Source organism: Polyodon spathula, chromosome 1 (assembly GCF_017654505.1).
Source record: "Polyodon spathula isolate WHYD16114869_AA chromosome 1, ASM1765450v1, whole genome shotgun sequence".
Lineage (NCBI taxonomy): Eukaryota > Metazoa > Chordata > Actinopteri > Acipenseriformes > Polyodontidae > Polyodon > Polyodon spathula.
The window spans coordinates 37,950,614-37,966,281 of NC_054534.1; the positions used below are offsets into that span (position 1 = coordinate 37,950,614).

Here is a 15,668-nt window from a genome sequence, read left to right on the forward strand (position 1 = left end):
TTATATATATAGAATGAAAGTTCCAGATTATCAGAACCTTCTTTGATGTGACCAAAAATGAGTACATAAGCAGTCTGGTATTTAAAAAAAATATATTTATAGTATTATCTCACAGTTAAAATGCTTCAAAGTTCCAGTCGTACAATATCTGTTCAAATGCAACGCATGAACTGGGCTTTATATGTGCATTCCCCTTCTGTCAATCTGTTGCAGACTTGTTTGAAAAGTTAAAAGAATATTGAAGCTTGGGCATGCTTAAAGAAATACTTTATCAAACTGCTAAATTACCATACAGATTAACACTGAAAATTGTTAGAGGCATAGCATCAAGTCATAAATTGTATATCACTCATAGGAGTAAAAATGTTTTGAACACAAACTGCTAATATATTTGTCTTGGTAGAATACATGGTAAAGGCACGCCTTGAATTGATAAAGTCAAAGTCATTGGCTGTTGTTCGAGACTTATTAAGAAAAGCAGAAGAGGCTTACAAAGAAATTGAGGAGTGGTCTGGAGCAAGGTTCCTGGCAGAAATGAAAAGGTAATGTTTTGGACGCACTGGAGTAATGTGGTAGCTGTAAACCCTTGTAGAATAAATAATGAACACAGTTAAATGGTTTATCTCTGTTTGGAAGTAAAGTATTTAGCTTTTTTTTTCTGTTCATAACATACTGCTTCCAGGTATGGAAATATCACTGCCCTATGGGCTCAAAGCAATAACCTTTACACTTGCTTCATATGAATGAATAAACTCACTTTAGAACAATAGTATTTTAAACAAGATGTGCTATCAAACCCTTTACTTGTTAATTACTGTGTCAGTGTGGCAGGGTGAAAGCCCTGCCAGTGGACAAGTTCTTAACTATAACCGGACGGCTAAGTCATTTACCGGTGACCAAAGTCACACACATTACCTTTCTAAGGTTCCCCTCAACACAGGTCCCTCCTCAGGCCTTAGCCTTCACACAGACCTGATCATCAACCCGCCCATCAGAATCTATGTGGAGAAAGATGGACATGAGGTGTGGGGGTTGGTATTTTTGGGGGGGAGGTGGCCGTTGGCAGCCATATGTGATGCGCACATGAGGGGAGGTACCTCGATCAGGACAGAAACCTCCCGTAAAGACGATGCTGGCAGCGGTATGGGGCACTCCAACAGCAAAAATGCTGCTAGTGGCCCCGCTGGCAGCAGAAATGCTGACAGCGGTGCGGGGCACTCCAGCAATGGTAATGCTTCAGCAGCATTGCTGACTGTTGCGGGGCACTCCAGCAGCTGCAATACTGGCAGAGGAAATGCTGGCTCCTCCAGACGTGCAGCTGGCAGTGGCAATGCTGACAGTGGTGCAGGGCACTCCAGCCATTGCCATGTTGGCAATGGAAATGCTGGCTCTTCCAGACATGCAGCTTGCAGTGACAACGCTGCCAGCAACAATGCTGACAGCAACAATGCTGACAGCAGTGCAGGTCATTTCAGCAGTGGCAAGGTGGGCAGCAGCAATGCTGACAGCAGCAGTGCTGACAACAGCGCGGAGCACTCCGGCAGAAGGGGCAGTACTGGGCACTCCGGCAGTGGCAATGCTGGCAGCGACAATGCTGTCAGCAGCTCGGGGCACTCCGCCAGTGCCAGCAGTGCTGAGCAGTCCGACAGTGGAAACGCTGGCAGCAGCAATGCTGACCACATCGAGGGGCACTCCGGCAGTAGCAGCGGCGCTGGGCCCTCCGGCAATGGCAATGCTGGCAGCAACAATGCTGATAACAGGACAGGCACTCTGGCAGTGGTGGTGGCAGCGCTAGGTACTCTGGTAGAGGCAGTGACCATGCAGTGACCATGCCGGCCTCTCCTCTTCATCCTCAAGGGGGCAATGCTGACAGCAGTGAGGGGCACTCCGGCAGTGGAGGTGATGCTGGGCACTCCGGTAGTGGCAAGTCTGGCAGCGGCAATGCTGCCAACGGTGTGGGCCATTCCGGCAGTGACCATGCTGGCCCCTCCTCTTCATCCTTAAGGGGGCAGTAAACCATACAATGCCTGAGCTCTCCACAGACAAGGCATCATTTTCGGCCATCGTACTAGGCAGAGATGCCCACCACCTTTCAGCCTGGCAGATCGCTTGAGCACAGGAGCTCTGCTATAACATGCTGTGCCAATACAGGTTTTGCTTATCATAGGACATTATGGAATCACTGTTCAGAAGTAGGATAGCTGCACTGTACATCTAGATGGTTGGATGAACCTAGTGTGTCATACTGAAAATACTGCAGCAGTAGTGCCTGACAGTCATAGGAGGAAATCCCTTGTTATATATTTAGTGGAAGTTTGTAATAAATAGACACAATTTTCAAAATAAATAAAAATCCAGTATAAAACAAAGCCTATGTCAATTCTAAACCTTTCCCTACCCTTTCAATCAAGAGTAGATAAATGAAGCAAATACTTAATTTTATTTTTTTCTGTAGTATTGACCAAATCACAGAAATAATCCGCCATCACATAGAGGCAGCAACAAAGATCCAGAACGAACTTGTTCTCACGAGCATGGATTTCTACATCAGTGGGGATTTGAAAGTGTTCCCTGACCCTGCGACTCCCCTGCGACCTCCTTCTGTAGAGTTTCAGGTTGATAGTACTCTGACTATCCTACAGCTCAGTGCTTTATATGAACAGTTCCGCAGAGCAGCACCAAAAGGTGAGTATCTGATTTTTACTTTTGCTCAGTTTTACCCTTATAAAAGTGTACCATAGTAAAAAGATAGAAAAGTGTAACAAAGCACAGCGAAAGTATGGTAAAGCATAGGTAAGCATTGTAAAGAATAACGAGGCATTGGTAATGCATGTCAAATTTTAAACCAGGGTAAACTATGGCAAATGCACAGTATAACCATGGGGAAATATTGTGGTAAAGTTTTATGAGGATATTTATATGTTTGTTTTTATTTTTTCATTAATGTATTTTAATCATATTCATGTATACTCTTTGTGTCCCAGAAAACAATATGCTTTCTGTTGCGAAAACACATTTTGAAGTGTTATTTTGACTTCTCACAAAACAAGTAAGACTGGGATTCCAAAAGCAAATGAAAAGTTGTGCTAGTCATTGAAGCCCAATCAGGAACATACATGCAGCATGTGTAATTTGTTACTATTGGTCTGTAGCATTTCCATCAGTCGGAGTAAGGTATTCTGCTTTATGAATTGTTTACTTTGGAGGCTGCTCATTCATGTCTGGTATAAAAGATGGTGAAATCAGTTCAGCCTAATAACACTGCATATGAATCCACTGTATCAGCTCCTTAAAAATAACCTTCAAATTTATTCTAGGTCTGATGTCCAGTAAAGATTTTACAGATATTTTGCAAGAGCTAACGTCTCTGAACCTGGGGAATGACTTACTTCCTGACATCTGGATGCATCTCTCTGCAACAAAGGTATGTGTAATTTACGGTTTTCTAACAAAGGATATTGAATAAATATTAAATACAGTACATTTTGCATGGTTTGTATTTTGTATACTGTGTATTTGTTATACACCAGTGATTGTGTTCATATTGAGAAGCCGTGTCTATTTTATGTTGCATGATATCAACCTTTCTTGAAGCGCCAAGAATAAAACTGGCCATCCAATATTCAAACAAACATCTTCTGCACCAACCAGGCCATACAGAATGATTTACTAAGATGTGCTCCCCCTCTAATAGATACAGGAGCTGGTGGCACTGCTAACCCTGGACTCTGAGCTCATTGACTGGCACAAGTTCCTGTTATTAGCAGCTCAGCCATGGCCATACCCCTCTCAGAGACAGCTCCTTCAGACTTTGGAGAGGTTTAAGGGTCTCGATACTGATGGATCAGGATTTGTAACAGAAGAACAATTTAACAAGGCAGGTTTTTTTTCAAGAAAAGTGTTGTTTTGTGTTGTTTATGTCCTTGACAAGGATGTGTATAGCCTATCTTGTTCAAACACCTTCTATTTTTGAACAAGTATGTCACATGCCTTCTTACTGTACAATCTACCGGTATATTATATGTTCCTTCATTGCAGACTGATGTATGGTTTACAAGTGACATTCAAATCCCTAATGATCCAACAGAACCAATTCCTTATGACAGAATGGAAAATCTGAAAAAGGTAGGGATGGTAAATACTGTACTAGAATCGTCATGCCACTGATACATTATTTGTAGAAACAAACATGTATAGAGGTCGCATATGATAGCAAAAGGTTGCATGTTTTTAGTTGCATTACTTGTTTAGTTTCCAAAAGTACAGAATTTATTTCAATAACATATACATTTATAGCTCTCTTTTGTACTGATATACAGTGGATAAAATAATCTAACATATATTGTATACCTTATACATATTTTTTAGTCTGAAATCTAGAGGGCCTGTTAATATTCTTGTTGTTCAGAATAAGTACCACTGACATCTCAATTGTAGTGTGGATTTTGTTTGCAATTTTTTTTAATTAAAAAACCATTTGGCTTGCAGTTTTTCTTCATGCTGTTTTCTGATCACCAAACCTCAGTGAGACAGCTTGACTATGTAAACATGCTGCTGTACTTTGCTGCACATCCTGATCCTGTTCAAGGCTTCTACAGAGCACTAAGTGTCACTACAGGAGAATACATCACTGGAAGGAAAACCAGTTCTAACTTCCTTAAGGTACCTTAAATGAAAATATTCTTAAATACTTTTTTTGTTTTCATACACAACACATTGAAGCCCACTGACGATCTCTGTTAATCAAATACCAGTTACTAACAACATTTTGTTACATATTTATGTTCATTGTTTGTTAGTTAGCAGACGCCTTTATCCTTTATTAATGTTATGCAATGTTATTTTAAATGTCTTTCCATATGAAGTACAGCACGATATGATCCATGCTAATGCTGTTTTTAGTCAGTGCCAAACATGGATGAGATACCCTCAGATGACCCATCAGAGAGTGAAACCCCACCTGCCGCGGATGGAGTGAGAGTGTCACTTGGTGCTTTAGTCAAAGCTCTCTGTCATGGGGACTTCAAGACTGGAGATCACAACAGATTTCATTCACAGGACAAGACTCAGGCTGAATACTATGAGGTAAGCTAAAAGAAATACACTTTCGTGTCATTTATTCTTTTAATAATATCTTAGGACTGAAATACAGCGTTTTATTTTGCCTTCACTGCCAGGCAATATTTCCTTCTGATTTATTGTATCCTGAGAATTTCAGATGTGTTCCTTTCTAACAATTAAGTAGGCTTTACAAATTAGCCCTGGGTATATATGATTTAAATCTTTTGTTTTGCTGTATAAGCTTCATAGAATAATATAGAAATTGTACTTACAGTGAAAGTCCCTCTTTTGTATATGATTTAACAAAAGGGTATTTGTGTTCTGACACTTTGAAATGTACAGGTACATAAATAAATGACCAGTTATATAAGTATGAACTAATTATGAACAATCCTGTGTCTGATACTCTGCAAATCTGGTAGCCCTATAACTTATAGCATGTTAAGATTTTTTTTTTTTTTTTCTTAATCAGAACATTAGTCAGATCTACAAAGCGTTTGGATATGAGGATTCGGAAGCAATTCCATATAATATCCTTTCACAGCATCCATTCATATTGGACCTGATTGAGAACAACCTTCTATACAAACTCACAGTAAGTGTTTCTTAAAAAAATAAAACAATAATATAATATGATAAATGAAATGATTAGTCTAATAAAATAAATATAATTTGTATAACTGTTGGAATTCATTGGATGTTTTGGTGAATTAATTATACCAAACATAATACAATTTCATATCAAGGCTTGCATGCTTTTCCTAGCTGTTTAATCTATTAGGCTAGAAACTACTGTATCATTTAAAAATAAATTTGAAGAATAACTTTCTCTGGTCTTGTTATTCCACCATAAACATTTATTTGAATTGTTTGTAATTGTTTTTATTATCTTAACCTAGAATCTCACTAGTACATTATAGTTGATGGTCTTTTACAGAGACAATAAATGGCATCACTCATGTTCTGCTATTGAGGTCAAAATATTTCCTGTATAAATATGCACATTGACATATATACAGAGGAAACTCCACAAACAGCTGTTAAGTACTGTGGTTATTACAAGAATAAAAATGGTTGAATAATACACTGGCCACTTCAACGACCTTCTGCTTCTCCCAGATGAGCTCTTTTGCTCTACTGCATTCTGTCAGCAGTTCAAATAGGCATCAGTTGCCATGGTGTTGGAGACAAACAGCATGATTTTCAAAAGGGGCAAAATAAGAAATAGGTCACAAAGTGATTTTTAAAGCCTGATTAATGTAACCATGTCACTTGAATTTTTAAGCATCTACAAGTGAATACATGATTAATTTCATCTAAACCCTTTGAAAGACATATAATTAGTGACCCAAATCAGCTTTTAGAAATCACTTTGCAACCTACAGTAGTTCATATTTTGCCCATTTTGAAAATCATGCTGACTGTGTCAATTTGTCTCATACCATAAGTCCTATCACCAGCCTATGTTAGAAATAAAGAAATACACCCACACAATCCAGTTCTCCTATAGCCTGTTAAATACTAGGCTACTTTCGGACAACATTGACTGGTAACTTAGGAATAATCTTGCTGTAGGTGATTTTTAAAGCAGATGTCACCATGTGAATAGATCAAGACAAAGTCTAAACAATCTTGATTTGAGCAACTTTTGTGAAAATTGCTTTATGTCCGCTTTTCAACAAGTTGCTTGAAAAGTATACTGACCTTAAGCAATAAAAAAACAGCAGGGGCAGAATAATAGAATGAGCCAGGAGTAATTTCACGTTCATTGCAAGAAGATGTTTTGGTAGGTGGTTTATCAATATTTCTATGTATGTTTGAACAATAGTAACACAATAACAGCAATATTAATGCAACCTTCACACACTTGTTCAACCAATTTAAAGTTTTAGATTTACTATATTTGGTGCCAGATATTTAACCAAAACCTTAAGCAGGTGTAGTGATATCACTAGAGAGACACTACATTAGCAGACAACATCTAGAACAAATATACAGAATGCACGCTTGGGGTGGCACTAAGCATACCACATGTTGGTAGTGGTCTACAACACTGACAATAAATCATCCAATGAAATGTGCTTTCCTTATCATGAAAGGAAACAAAAATGTAGAACAAAATGGTCCTGACTTAAAAAAAAAAAAAATCCCAATAGGTTTCACTTAGCAGATAAAAAGAAAAGAATCTAAAACCACACTGATGTTGTTTTAAGATCTGCTGCAAGATAGGGAAAGCAAATGTGATCATATGCGGTTTAAGGGTTCAGACTTTGCACACGTATTTGAGTTAAGTAGAAGTGCATGCAGAACTGTTTCTCAACAGTAACCTATTCAAGGGAATTTTAACACCACTAGCATCCACTTCTGACAGTAAATCACTGTCCTTTATACAAAAAAATGTAAAAACATTTTCTAAATAAGCCCTGATGCTTGCTATGTATATGTAGTTGTTTACTAGTTTTTACAGATGGCATGCTGTCATTTCTTTTGGGATCTCATGACCGTGCATACAAATAAACTAGATTTCATTTGTCAGTTGCCTCAAAATATATATTTTTTCTATTGTGGAATTTTAAATAAATCTGGACTTTTTCCCTAATTTCCTATTGTTATGCTGCAGCTTTTCTTTCATTTAAAGCATACTAGTGCATTTGAGTCAAATGCTTGATAACTACAAATGAGATTTCCTTTCCTTTTTGTTGCAGGATATTCACAAAGTTCTGCAAATCCAGCAGAATGAAGGGGAGACCCAGTCTTCAAGTGCATGTTAAACAGCCCTGGAACAGTACTGGGAAACACAAACAAACAATAATATACAAATGTATTTGTTTGCTTAGTTATTACTTCAAACTGATTATCTTGCTTTACTCAAATGTGGCATTCGTAACAGAAATTAATAAAAATAAAATGAAAAATGTAACTAATTTTGTTGTCTGGTGTTTAATGTGTTTTCCAGGAAGAGGTGTTAAATAGCTGTATTTCAGTGAGCAGGCACAATGTCTGCGAATTGTCAGATAGGATTGTGACTTGAGTGGTTTTGTCCTTTACTGGTTTGTATGGAATTAGCTGGGGTCCCATCTTCGTGTATCTGGAAGACACCTTTCATGAGGTGAGCTGCCAAGAAGCAGATGCAGTTGAAGGGGGAGTGTGATAGAGATAAGGTGTGGCAGATGGAAGTAGAACTTGCCGTTAATAGTACACCGCACAGACGTGCATCATTGATTTACAATAGCTTCTCGGCTGCTAGCCACACAGAAAGGCATTTTTCTCACATGATTATAGAGACTGGTATATGGTTCTGGCTCGTAGCAGCGAGGTGTGTCAATGGCTCCTCTTTAGAGTGAAATGCTCCTCTGGGACACACCCACCAGTCTGTCAAGGAACCGCTGCCATCCAATCGTCTTCTGCGATTCCCAGTAAACAAATTTGTCTGGCAACACATCACAGGTGAAACATCTGGCTCTCTATTTACAATAGTATTTACAAAAAAACAACCCCCCCCCCCCCCCCCCCCCAAATTAATAAAAACAAACACACGTTTTCTCAAGTGCAGGGCCACAGCCCTGCCACAGAGAGGAATAGACAAAAAGTTTGAATGAATAAGAAAGGGAGCTTGACTTGGGGTTTAAATATCAAGCTTATTGAAGGTTGCAAGGTAGAGGAGATGACAGTGCTGAGGTGAAAGGACCCCCAGAAAGTGCAAGTGCAAACAGATAACCCAAGAATAAGGCATAGAAACTGAGAGCTTCCTTTAACCTAAAGTAGTACCACATATCATGTTTTAAAATGAAAAAAGTGTATGCTATAGCACGTGTTTCTTTTAAAATGTTTTTCTTAGATACAATTAAAACTGTAGAACTTAGAATATTAGATTTAAATAGATGTGTGACAAAAAATAAAGTCTGGAAGGTTAACATTATTAACCACCCCCAAGTCCCGCAACAACCCAGGTCTTCTGTCTTAACATGAGTCCTCAGTTGATATTTTGGAAAATGGAAAATCAGGAAAAGTGCAGAATAATCCAGTTACCTATCAGACAGAGATATTAAACATACACTAAGTGGAAACGGTTTACAATAACTTGTCAATTGTATATGAACCAAAAGGCAAAGGGGTCAAGACTGGGACCATTTCTAAATCTCAGAACTACCAATCAGAGCAATGTTTAGAGCCCTCAGCTTCAGTCTAGTCACATACTGTAATCAGAAGCTCAAAGCTTGATCGGCCAACCAAATAAACAAATGCACCACTAGTTATGAAAGTAATCATTCAATAATGATGGCCTATATACTCCAAAGCAGCACTGCCCAATTCAGCAGTGCATGCTTTAGATTCATTTAAGTGATATACTTGGGTAGCGATAGAAATCATAATACAGTCAGCAATCACATATCCGACACTATACAATTTTGAGTTCAGTGAAGGTGTGACGAGGTACTCCATGCCCCTGTGCTTATTTCATGTTTTGTGTTATTTTGTATTTGTATTTGTTGTATTATTATTATTATTTAAATGTACTGTTTTTATGTAAAAACCTGTTATTTTATTGTTAATTGTTTTTCAGCATGGATGGGGTTAAACTTCCCCATCCATGCTAAACTCGTGCAGAATGTGACCTTCTCCAGATTAATTTATTGCTAATTTCGAAACGGTCACATGTATAAAATGTGAGTAACAGAGAAACTAAAAAGAATAATAACAATTGCTACTCGTGCTGGCTTAATACAAGCACAATACTTGTTGTCTTTAGTGCTTGTTCATTGTGTGTTTTGTCTGTCTGTTTCGGCCAACGTTCCATTTGTTTTTGTAAAGTGTTTTGTTTAAGCTTTTTATTTATTAATAAAACATGGAGCAACGCTTACCTCTCAGTCCTGTGTGTCAATTTACTTTATGGTCTGACGTCACCACAAGCTACACCTGGTAGAAGCACAGCCGCGTGGTGCCCAGGGTGAGTCATACAGCGTGGGTTCGCATCCTGGCTTCATGAAATAGGCCGGTCTTCACTGGAGACTCTGAAGGGAGTGTCACATTGGCCCAGGCGCTCTCGTGGGTTAGGGAGGTAAAACTGGAAGGGTCTGTTTCTCCTCATCACTCTACAGTGAACCCTATGCTCAGGACGGACACCTGCAGGGCTGGCCTTTGTCCTCCATATTTTATAAAATATAATTTCTACAAGTTTACTACTTAGAATGTCTATTTGTGTGTGTGTGTTTGTGGAAGATCTAAAAGTTAAATTTCATTAACACTACATATATATATATATATATATATATATATATATATATATATATATATATATATATATATATATATATATATATATGCCTGTTGTTATCTCTACTGGACCTTTCTTTTGTACAAGGTAGATGAGATTTCATCTGGAAGCTAGCCACAGCACTTCAGCAGAAACATTTCGATCAGAAAACTGCAAAGCTGTGGGCTGCAGCAGCTCAACCTGGATTCTGTGCTGCGAGTGACACACATGCTAGATAAATCATGTTACTTTAGTTTTAGATTAAAAACTACTTTTGTTTTTACAGTTCTGTATGTGCATATACCTGTTTACACTAGTTTCTTTTGAAATGTTTTTTATAGTTTTTAATGATAAGTTTATATTAAGGTGCTACTTATTAATGTTTTATAAATATATAATAGATGCTTAATAACTATGTTGTAGAGTGTTAATAAAGCATTACAGGTGGTTTATAACCATGCAATAGCCATAGACGGAATTACATTTAAACATCCCAAAGTACAACAGGTGGCTATATATATATATATATATATATATATATATATATATATATATATATATATATATATATATATATACAGTGCCTGTAGAACGTCTACATCCCCTTTCAAAAAGTTTACCTTTTGCCTTATAGCCTGGAATTAAGATGCATTAAAATTGCTTTTTTTTTTTTTTTTTTTTTTCAATTATCTACACATCCTACCCCACAACTTCCAAGTGAAAAAAATATTCTAGAAATTTGTAGAAAATTAATTAAAAATAAAAACTAAAATAGCTTGGTTGGATAAGTGTCCACCCCCCATGTAATAGTAATTCTAAATTAGCTCAGGTGTAACCAATCACCTTTAAAATCACACGCCAAGTTAAGTGGCCTCCAACTGTGTTAAATTGTAGGGATTCACATGATTTTAGGATAAATTCAGCATGTCCTTTAGGTTCCCGCTGCTGGGCAGTGCATATCAAAGCAAAGACTCAACCATGAGCACCAAGGCGCTTTCAAAAGAATGAAGTTGTTGAAAGGTACAGTGTGAAAAAAAAGTTCAAGGGGGTGTAGACTTTCTATAGGCACTATATATATATATATATATATATATATATATATATATATATATATATATATATATATATATATATATATATAATTATCAAATGTTTAGAAATTATGATTCTAAGAACTTCTATCGTTGATCTACGTCATCAACTTTTTCAACATTCTTGTAGCTCTAATTTTGGATTTACACCTGTGTACGAGGATGTGTTTTACTGACATACATGTTTCTATCACATACATGTTTCTACATTGACTGTTTGTGTGGAATCAACCACGCACATGACGCATGAAGCTACACAACACAGAAAAAAAAAAAAAAACATCTGTCACCTCACCGTATAAAGATCTAATCTGCACGCATTGACTGATCAGGTGGAAACAGGGCCCCAATAAGGAAGAGGTATGGTAAAGTTCCTGCTTTGTTTGAAACCGAAGTTATACCAATAATAAAAAGGCCAATGTTCAACTTTAAACCCCAGATTAGTTATCAGATAGAAGGGGACTAAACAGAGACATAAGTGGTTGCGAACAGCCACACAAACAGTTAGACAGACTACATGGAGCAAAATCCATTAATTTGTTATAGATTATCAAGCAAAGCAAAGTGGAGTAAGCAGGGATCTTTTACTTTTTTTGATAATAAAAACAGAACTAAAATGAAAATGCATAAAGTGGTAAGGATGGAGGTTGAAAAGGGGAAATAGGATTTGTTGTTGTCTGGGGGTTTTTTTATTTTTATTTCTAAAAGCATCACCAAACATGAAAATGTGGTTATGAGAATAAAAACCAGCCTGTTTTGACTGTTCATAGATTACCAAAACATGTGTTCAAGCCAGGTTTATACAATTATCTGTGTCTTTTATTATGATGTGACTGTCCATTTACAGAATGTTCCATAATGTACAATACAGCATGTATATAGATGATTAGAGTATAAACATTTTTGGTTTTTTTCACATATACAGTATTCCAGGATAGACATACAGCAGACACAATGGGATCTTAGCTGGGGAAATGTATATAAAGATTTTGGTAATTTTTTTAAACATTTACATGTCGTACCCATCAAGTGAAATATGAGATTCATTGAGATGTTGCCTGATGCCAGACCAGGAGGTACAAGGCTATACACTCTGCAGAGCCCAGATCGCTTCCGGTTTTGGGTGCAGTGCCTCTCCAGTCTTTCTAACTAGTTAACACCACCACAGCTGGAAGGGGAGCTCCTTAGTGAGGAGATGGCAGCTGGCAGGAAGAGAAGCCCAGGACAAGGCCAAGAAATCATTAGGAAACTTTTCCCAGCTCATCAGCGCCAGGAGATGCATTTCTCCCTTTGTACCACCTGAGGACTTCTTTACAGGCTTACAAGACTTGCAGAGAAGGCGGTGCTTAAGTACCTATTGCACCTTTCATTTTATTAGAATACTTTTAAAAATCAACACAAAAAAAGTGTACGCTCTTGGTATCCTTACAGTATGTATGTATCAATGGACAGCAGAGCTATCCTTGGTTAATGATAGGATTTGTCCAAAAAAGGGAATTCAGACCCAGTTTCTGTATAAATACTCCATGAAATAGTCTTGATGCTTAAATACTGTAGGTATTTCCTATCAGAAAGTAAAGGTAATTTATATTAAAGGGTTAACACCTGAACCAACAAACATGTTTTGGCATGATTTGTTACAAATAAACAACAGTATACACAAACACATAATTCCAGATGCAGGGGGATAACACATATGATTCTGGTATTCTGTACGTTAACAGGAGGAAGAAAGTAACACTCATTTTATTGAAGTGTAGAACTTGAAAATCTTCATAAAGGGATCGGGGACCAGTGATTTGTTAACGGGTGCATAGTAAATGAAATGTTATTTAGTAAAAGGAAAATATGAAGCAACTGACATTTCATGGGCAGGAGCTAGGGTTGCGTGAAGAATATAGGTTAGTATTTAGAGGCCTAGCCTCGAGGGAATAATGATGGCCTGTGGGCCAGGAGTGCTTGTTTTGAACTATTAGTGGCCTGCAGGCCAGGGCAAAGGACGGGGTCCAGATAGTAAGGCTACCGGTAAAGGAAACCGGCGCAGAGGCAATGCGGCAATTGAAATATAGAGGAGGAGGAAAAAGCAAAACACAAGAGAAGGAAAATAGATTGTGACATGGCTTAAATAGGCAGATAGCTTTGATAAACAGAAGAAAATAGGAGGAGAGCAGATCCAGCTCCAGTTTAAAGTTGTGTTGTCTTTAACATGTGTTATTAAAGAACATTCTAGCAAGAGGTAAGAGATAGGGTTGAGATTAAGTTTAGGCTTTTCATATCAGAATATAATTTCAGTAATATTGTACCTTTTATCAAGGAAGTGGGGGTTTAGGTATAATTCAGGTCTAAATCCAGCCCCAGAGAGGGTCAGTAATTAAACGTTTACTGGTAATGTGTGTACTGTATAGCAGTGGCTTTAAAAGTGACCTGGGGTGTTTCGATACAAAGCCAGCTTTTTACTAAACTAACTTTACTGATTGTTTTGCTGACTGACAGCATTTTCCTTGCTTGCATGTAATTAACAGAACTCAATCAAGTCTTTCCATGTCTACTGTCACACACATAAAAAAAGCATTGGCCATTTATTTTCCTATGAACCCACACCTTGGGTGCAATTCAAATGTTTTGTACCTAGAAGAAAAAAAAAACTAAACTGACAAATGGATAATTGATTACATTTTTTTTAAATGTAAAAATAAAGCATTCAGAAGGTGACAGAAGTAAAGAGAAAACATAAGGCCTATTTCAGCGATTAAGGACAAGCTTGTGTTAAAACCACCTTTATTAGAATACAAAGTCTTATACGTTTCCAAAAAACAGCAAAAATAGTTGCAGCACAGCCTCATCCTTCAGAGCACCCCGGTGTCACCTGCTAACAAACAAACAATAAAATAACAAATCTACGTGTTCATCCAGTTGAACAAAAATATTAGGCAGAAGAGCATCGTATACTCCCCTCAGGACGAGGCTGGGAGTGAGGAGGTGGTGGTTGGGGAGGAAGTGGTAATTCGAAAGCACGGCAAGACTGAGTTTGCAAAATAGGTTTATATACCTTATAGTTTAATGGGAACTTGTAGATTAATCAATGAATGTACCAGGCACTTGTACCATAGATCTCCTGCCTGTCCAAACCTCCTATAGTATTCTTAAAGAATAAGCAAAAATAATGTAACTTGTATTTACAAAATGAACATGCTGTCTAGTTATGGTACAGTCTAGGAAGCAGTTCTGGATGCTTGATTCTGTATCAGTGTTAAACCTTGAACCATCATCTCTCTGTGACACACCACACACTCTTACTTGGATCACAGGGTCACTCTCCCTCACCCCCTCTCCTTGCTCTTTGCATTTGAGTCACACTTCCTGAATTCAGATGCCATCTTTATTTCTATCTATGATAAACTAGTTGCACTTTAAAAATCCTGTAGGAAAAAACATTTTTTATACCCTTTGTCTAAACAAATACTTCCTCTCTAGTCATGTCACAGTGCATTAGACATGCATTCCCCTCATTGTTAGCACTTTGAACATGCTGACTCGTTGTCATTCTTTCTGTTGTGTCCATGGCAGAACCCAGGAAGGTACCTCTCCAGAAGTGGGATTGTTGGTACTCAAAACTGTCACGAACTTTGAAGCCTAGGGTCAAGCAGGGCTCCCACTGTGGAACCCAGGAAGAGTGACAGCCTATCAGAGAGTGGGTCCACAAATAAGACCCAAAAGGCTGCCTTGTTTCCTCCTGTCTTCAGTGTGCATCTGCAAAGAGATGCCATGAATAGGTCTATCAAATTGGATTGGAGCCACCAGTAACTTGTCAGATAGCATGTCAGGTCTCTTAATTTAGATGCTTTAAAACAGATGCTTTTCCCCAGTCTCAAGCTGGATCCTGTCACAAAGAGCGAATGAATCTGGATCAACAATCTCCCTCTCGACCTGTGGGAGCACTGCACAGCAGGAATTACGTGCCCCATACTGAATGGTTTGGCAGTTCATTCCGGGGGCAGTCGGAAGCCCGCCTTTCAGAAAGGGACGACGTCACGGTACTAGGAGTCATCGCCCTAGTACGGTGAGCGAAGTTTCATTCATGAATTGGAGGAGACGTGATTGAACTAACTATCAGAGGGGGCGGGGATATGGTTACTTTAGGTGGACGTGACGGCATGATCGGTTCCTTTGTTGTGGTTGATGGGATGAAACGAGGACTGTGGCAGGCTGGCGAGTGGATAGAGGCCCAGAGACAGACTGCAGTTCAAAAAAATAACTATTTT

General features: G+C 38.2%; 1 protein-coding gene across 1 annotated transcript in view; it reads left to right on the plus strand.

Annotated features, from left to right (window-relative positions):
• The window catches only part of spef2 (sperm flagellar 2), a 55,539-nt gene extending 46,979 nt beyond the window's left edge, over positions 1-8,560 (plus strand). Inside the window, exons 31-39 of the mRNA XM_041257082.1 lie at positions 404-542; positions 2,456-2,685; positions 3,318-3,424; positions 3,695-3,877; positions 4,039-4,125; positions 4,489-4,662; positions 4,903-5,085; positions 5,534-5,656; positions 7,767-8,560. Of these exons, the coding sequence (XP_041113016.1) occupies positions 404-542; positions 2,456-2,685; positions 3,318-3,424; positions 3,695-3,877; positions 4,039-4,125; positions 4,489-4,662; positions 4,903-5,085; positions 5,534-5,656; positions 7,767-7,832 (1,292 nt within the window). The 3' untranslated portion in view covers positions 7,833-8,560. The remainder of the gene's footprint in view (positions 1-403; positions 543-2,455; positions 2,686-3,317; positions 3,425-3,694; positions 3,878-4,038; positions 4,126-4,488; positions 4,663-4,902; positions 5,086-5,533; positions 5,657-7,766) is intronic.
• Positions 8,561-15,668: the final 7,108 nt, after the last annotated feature.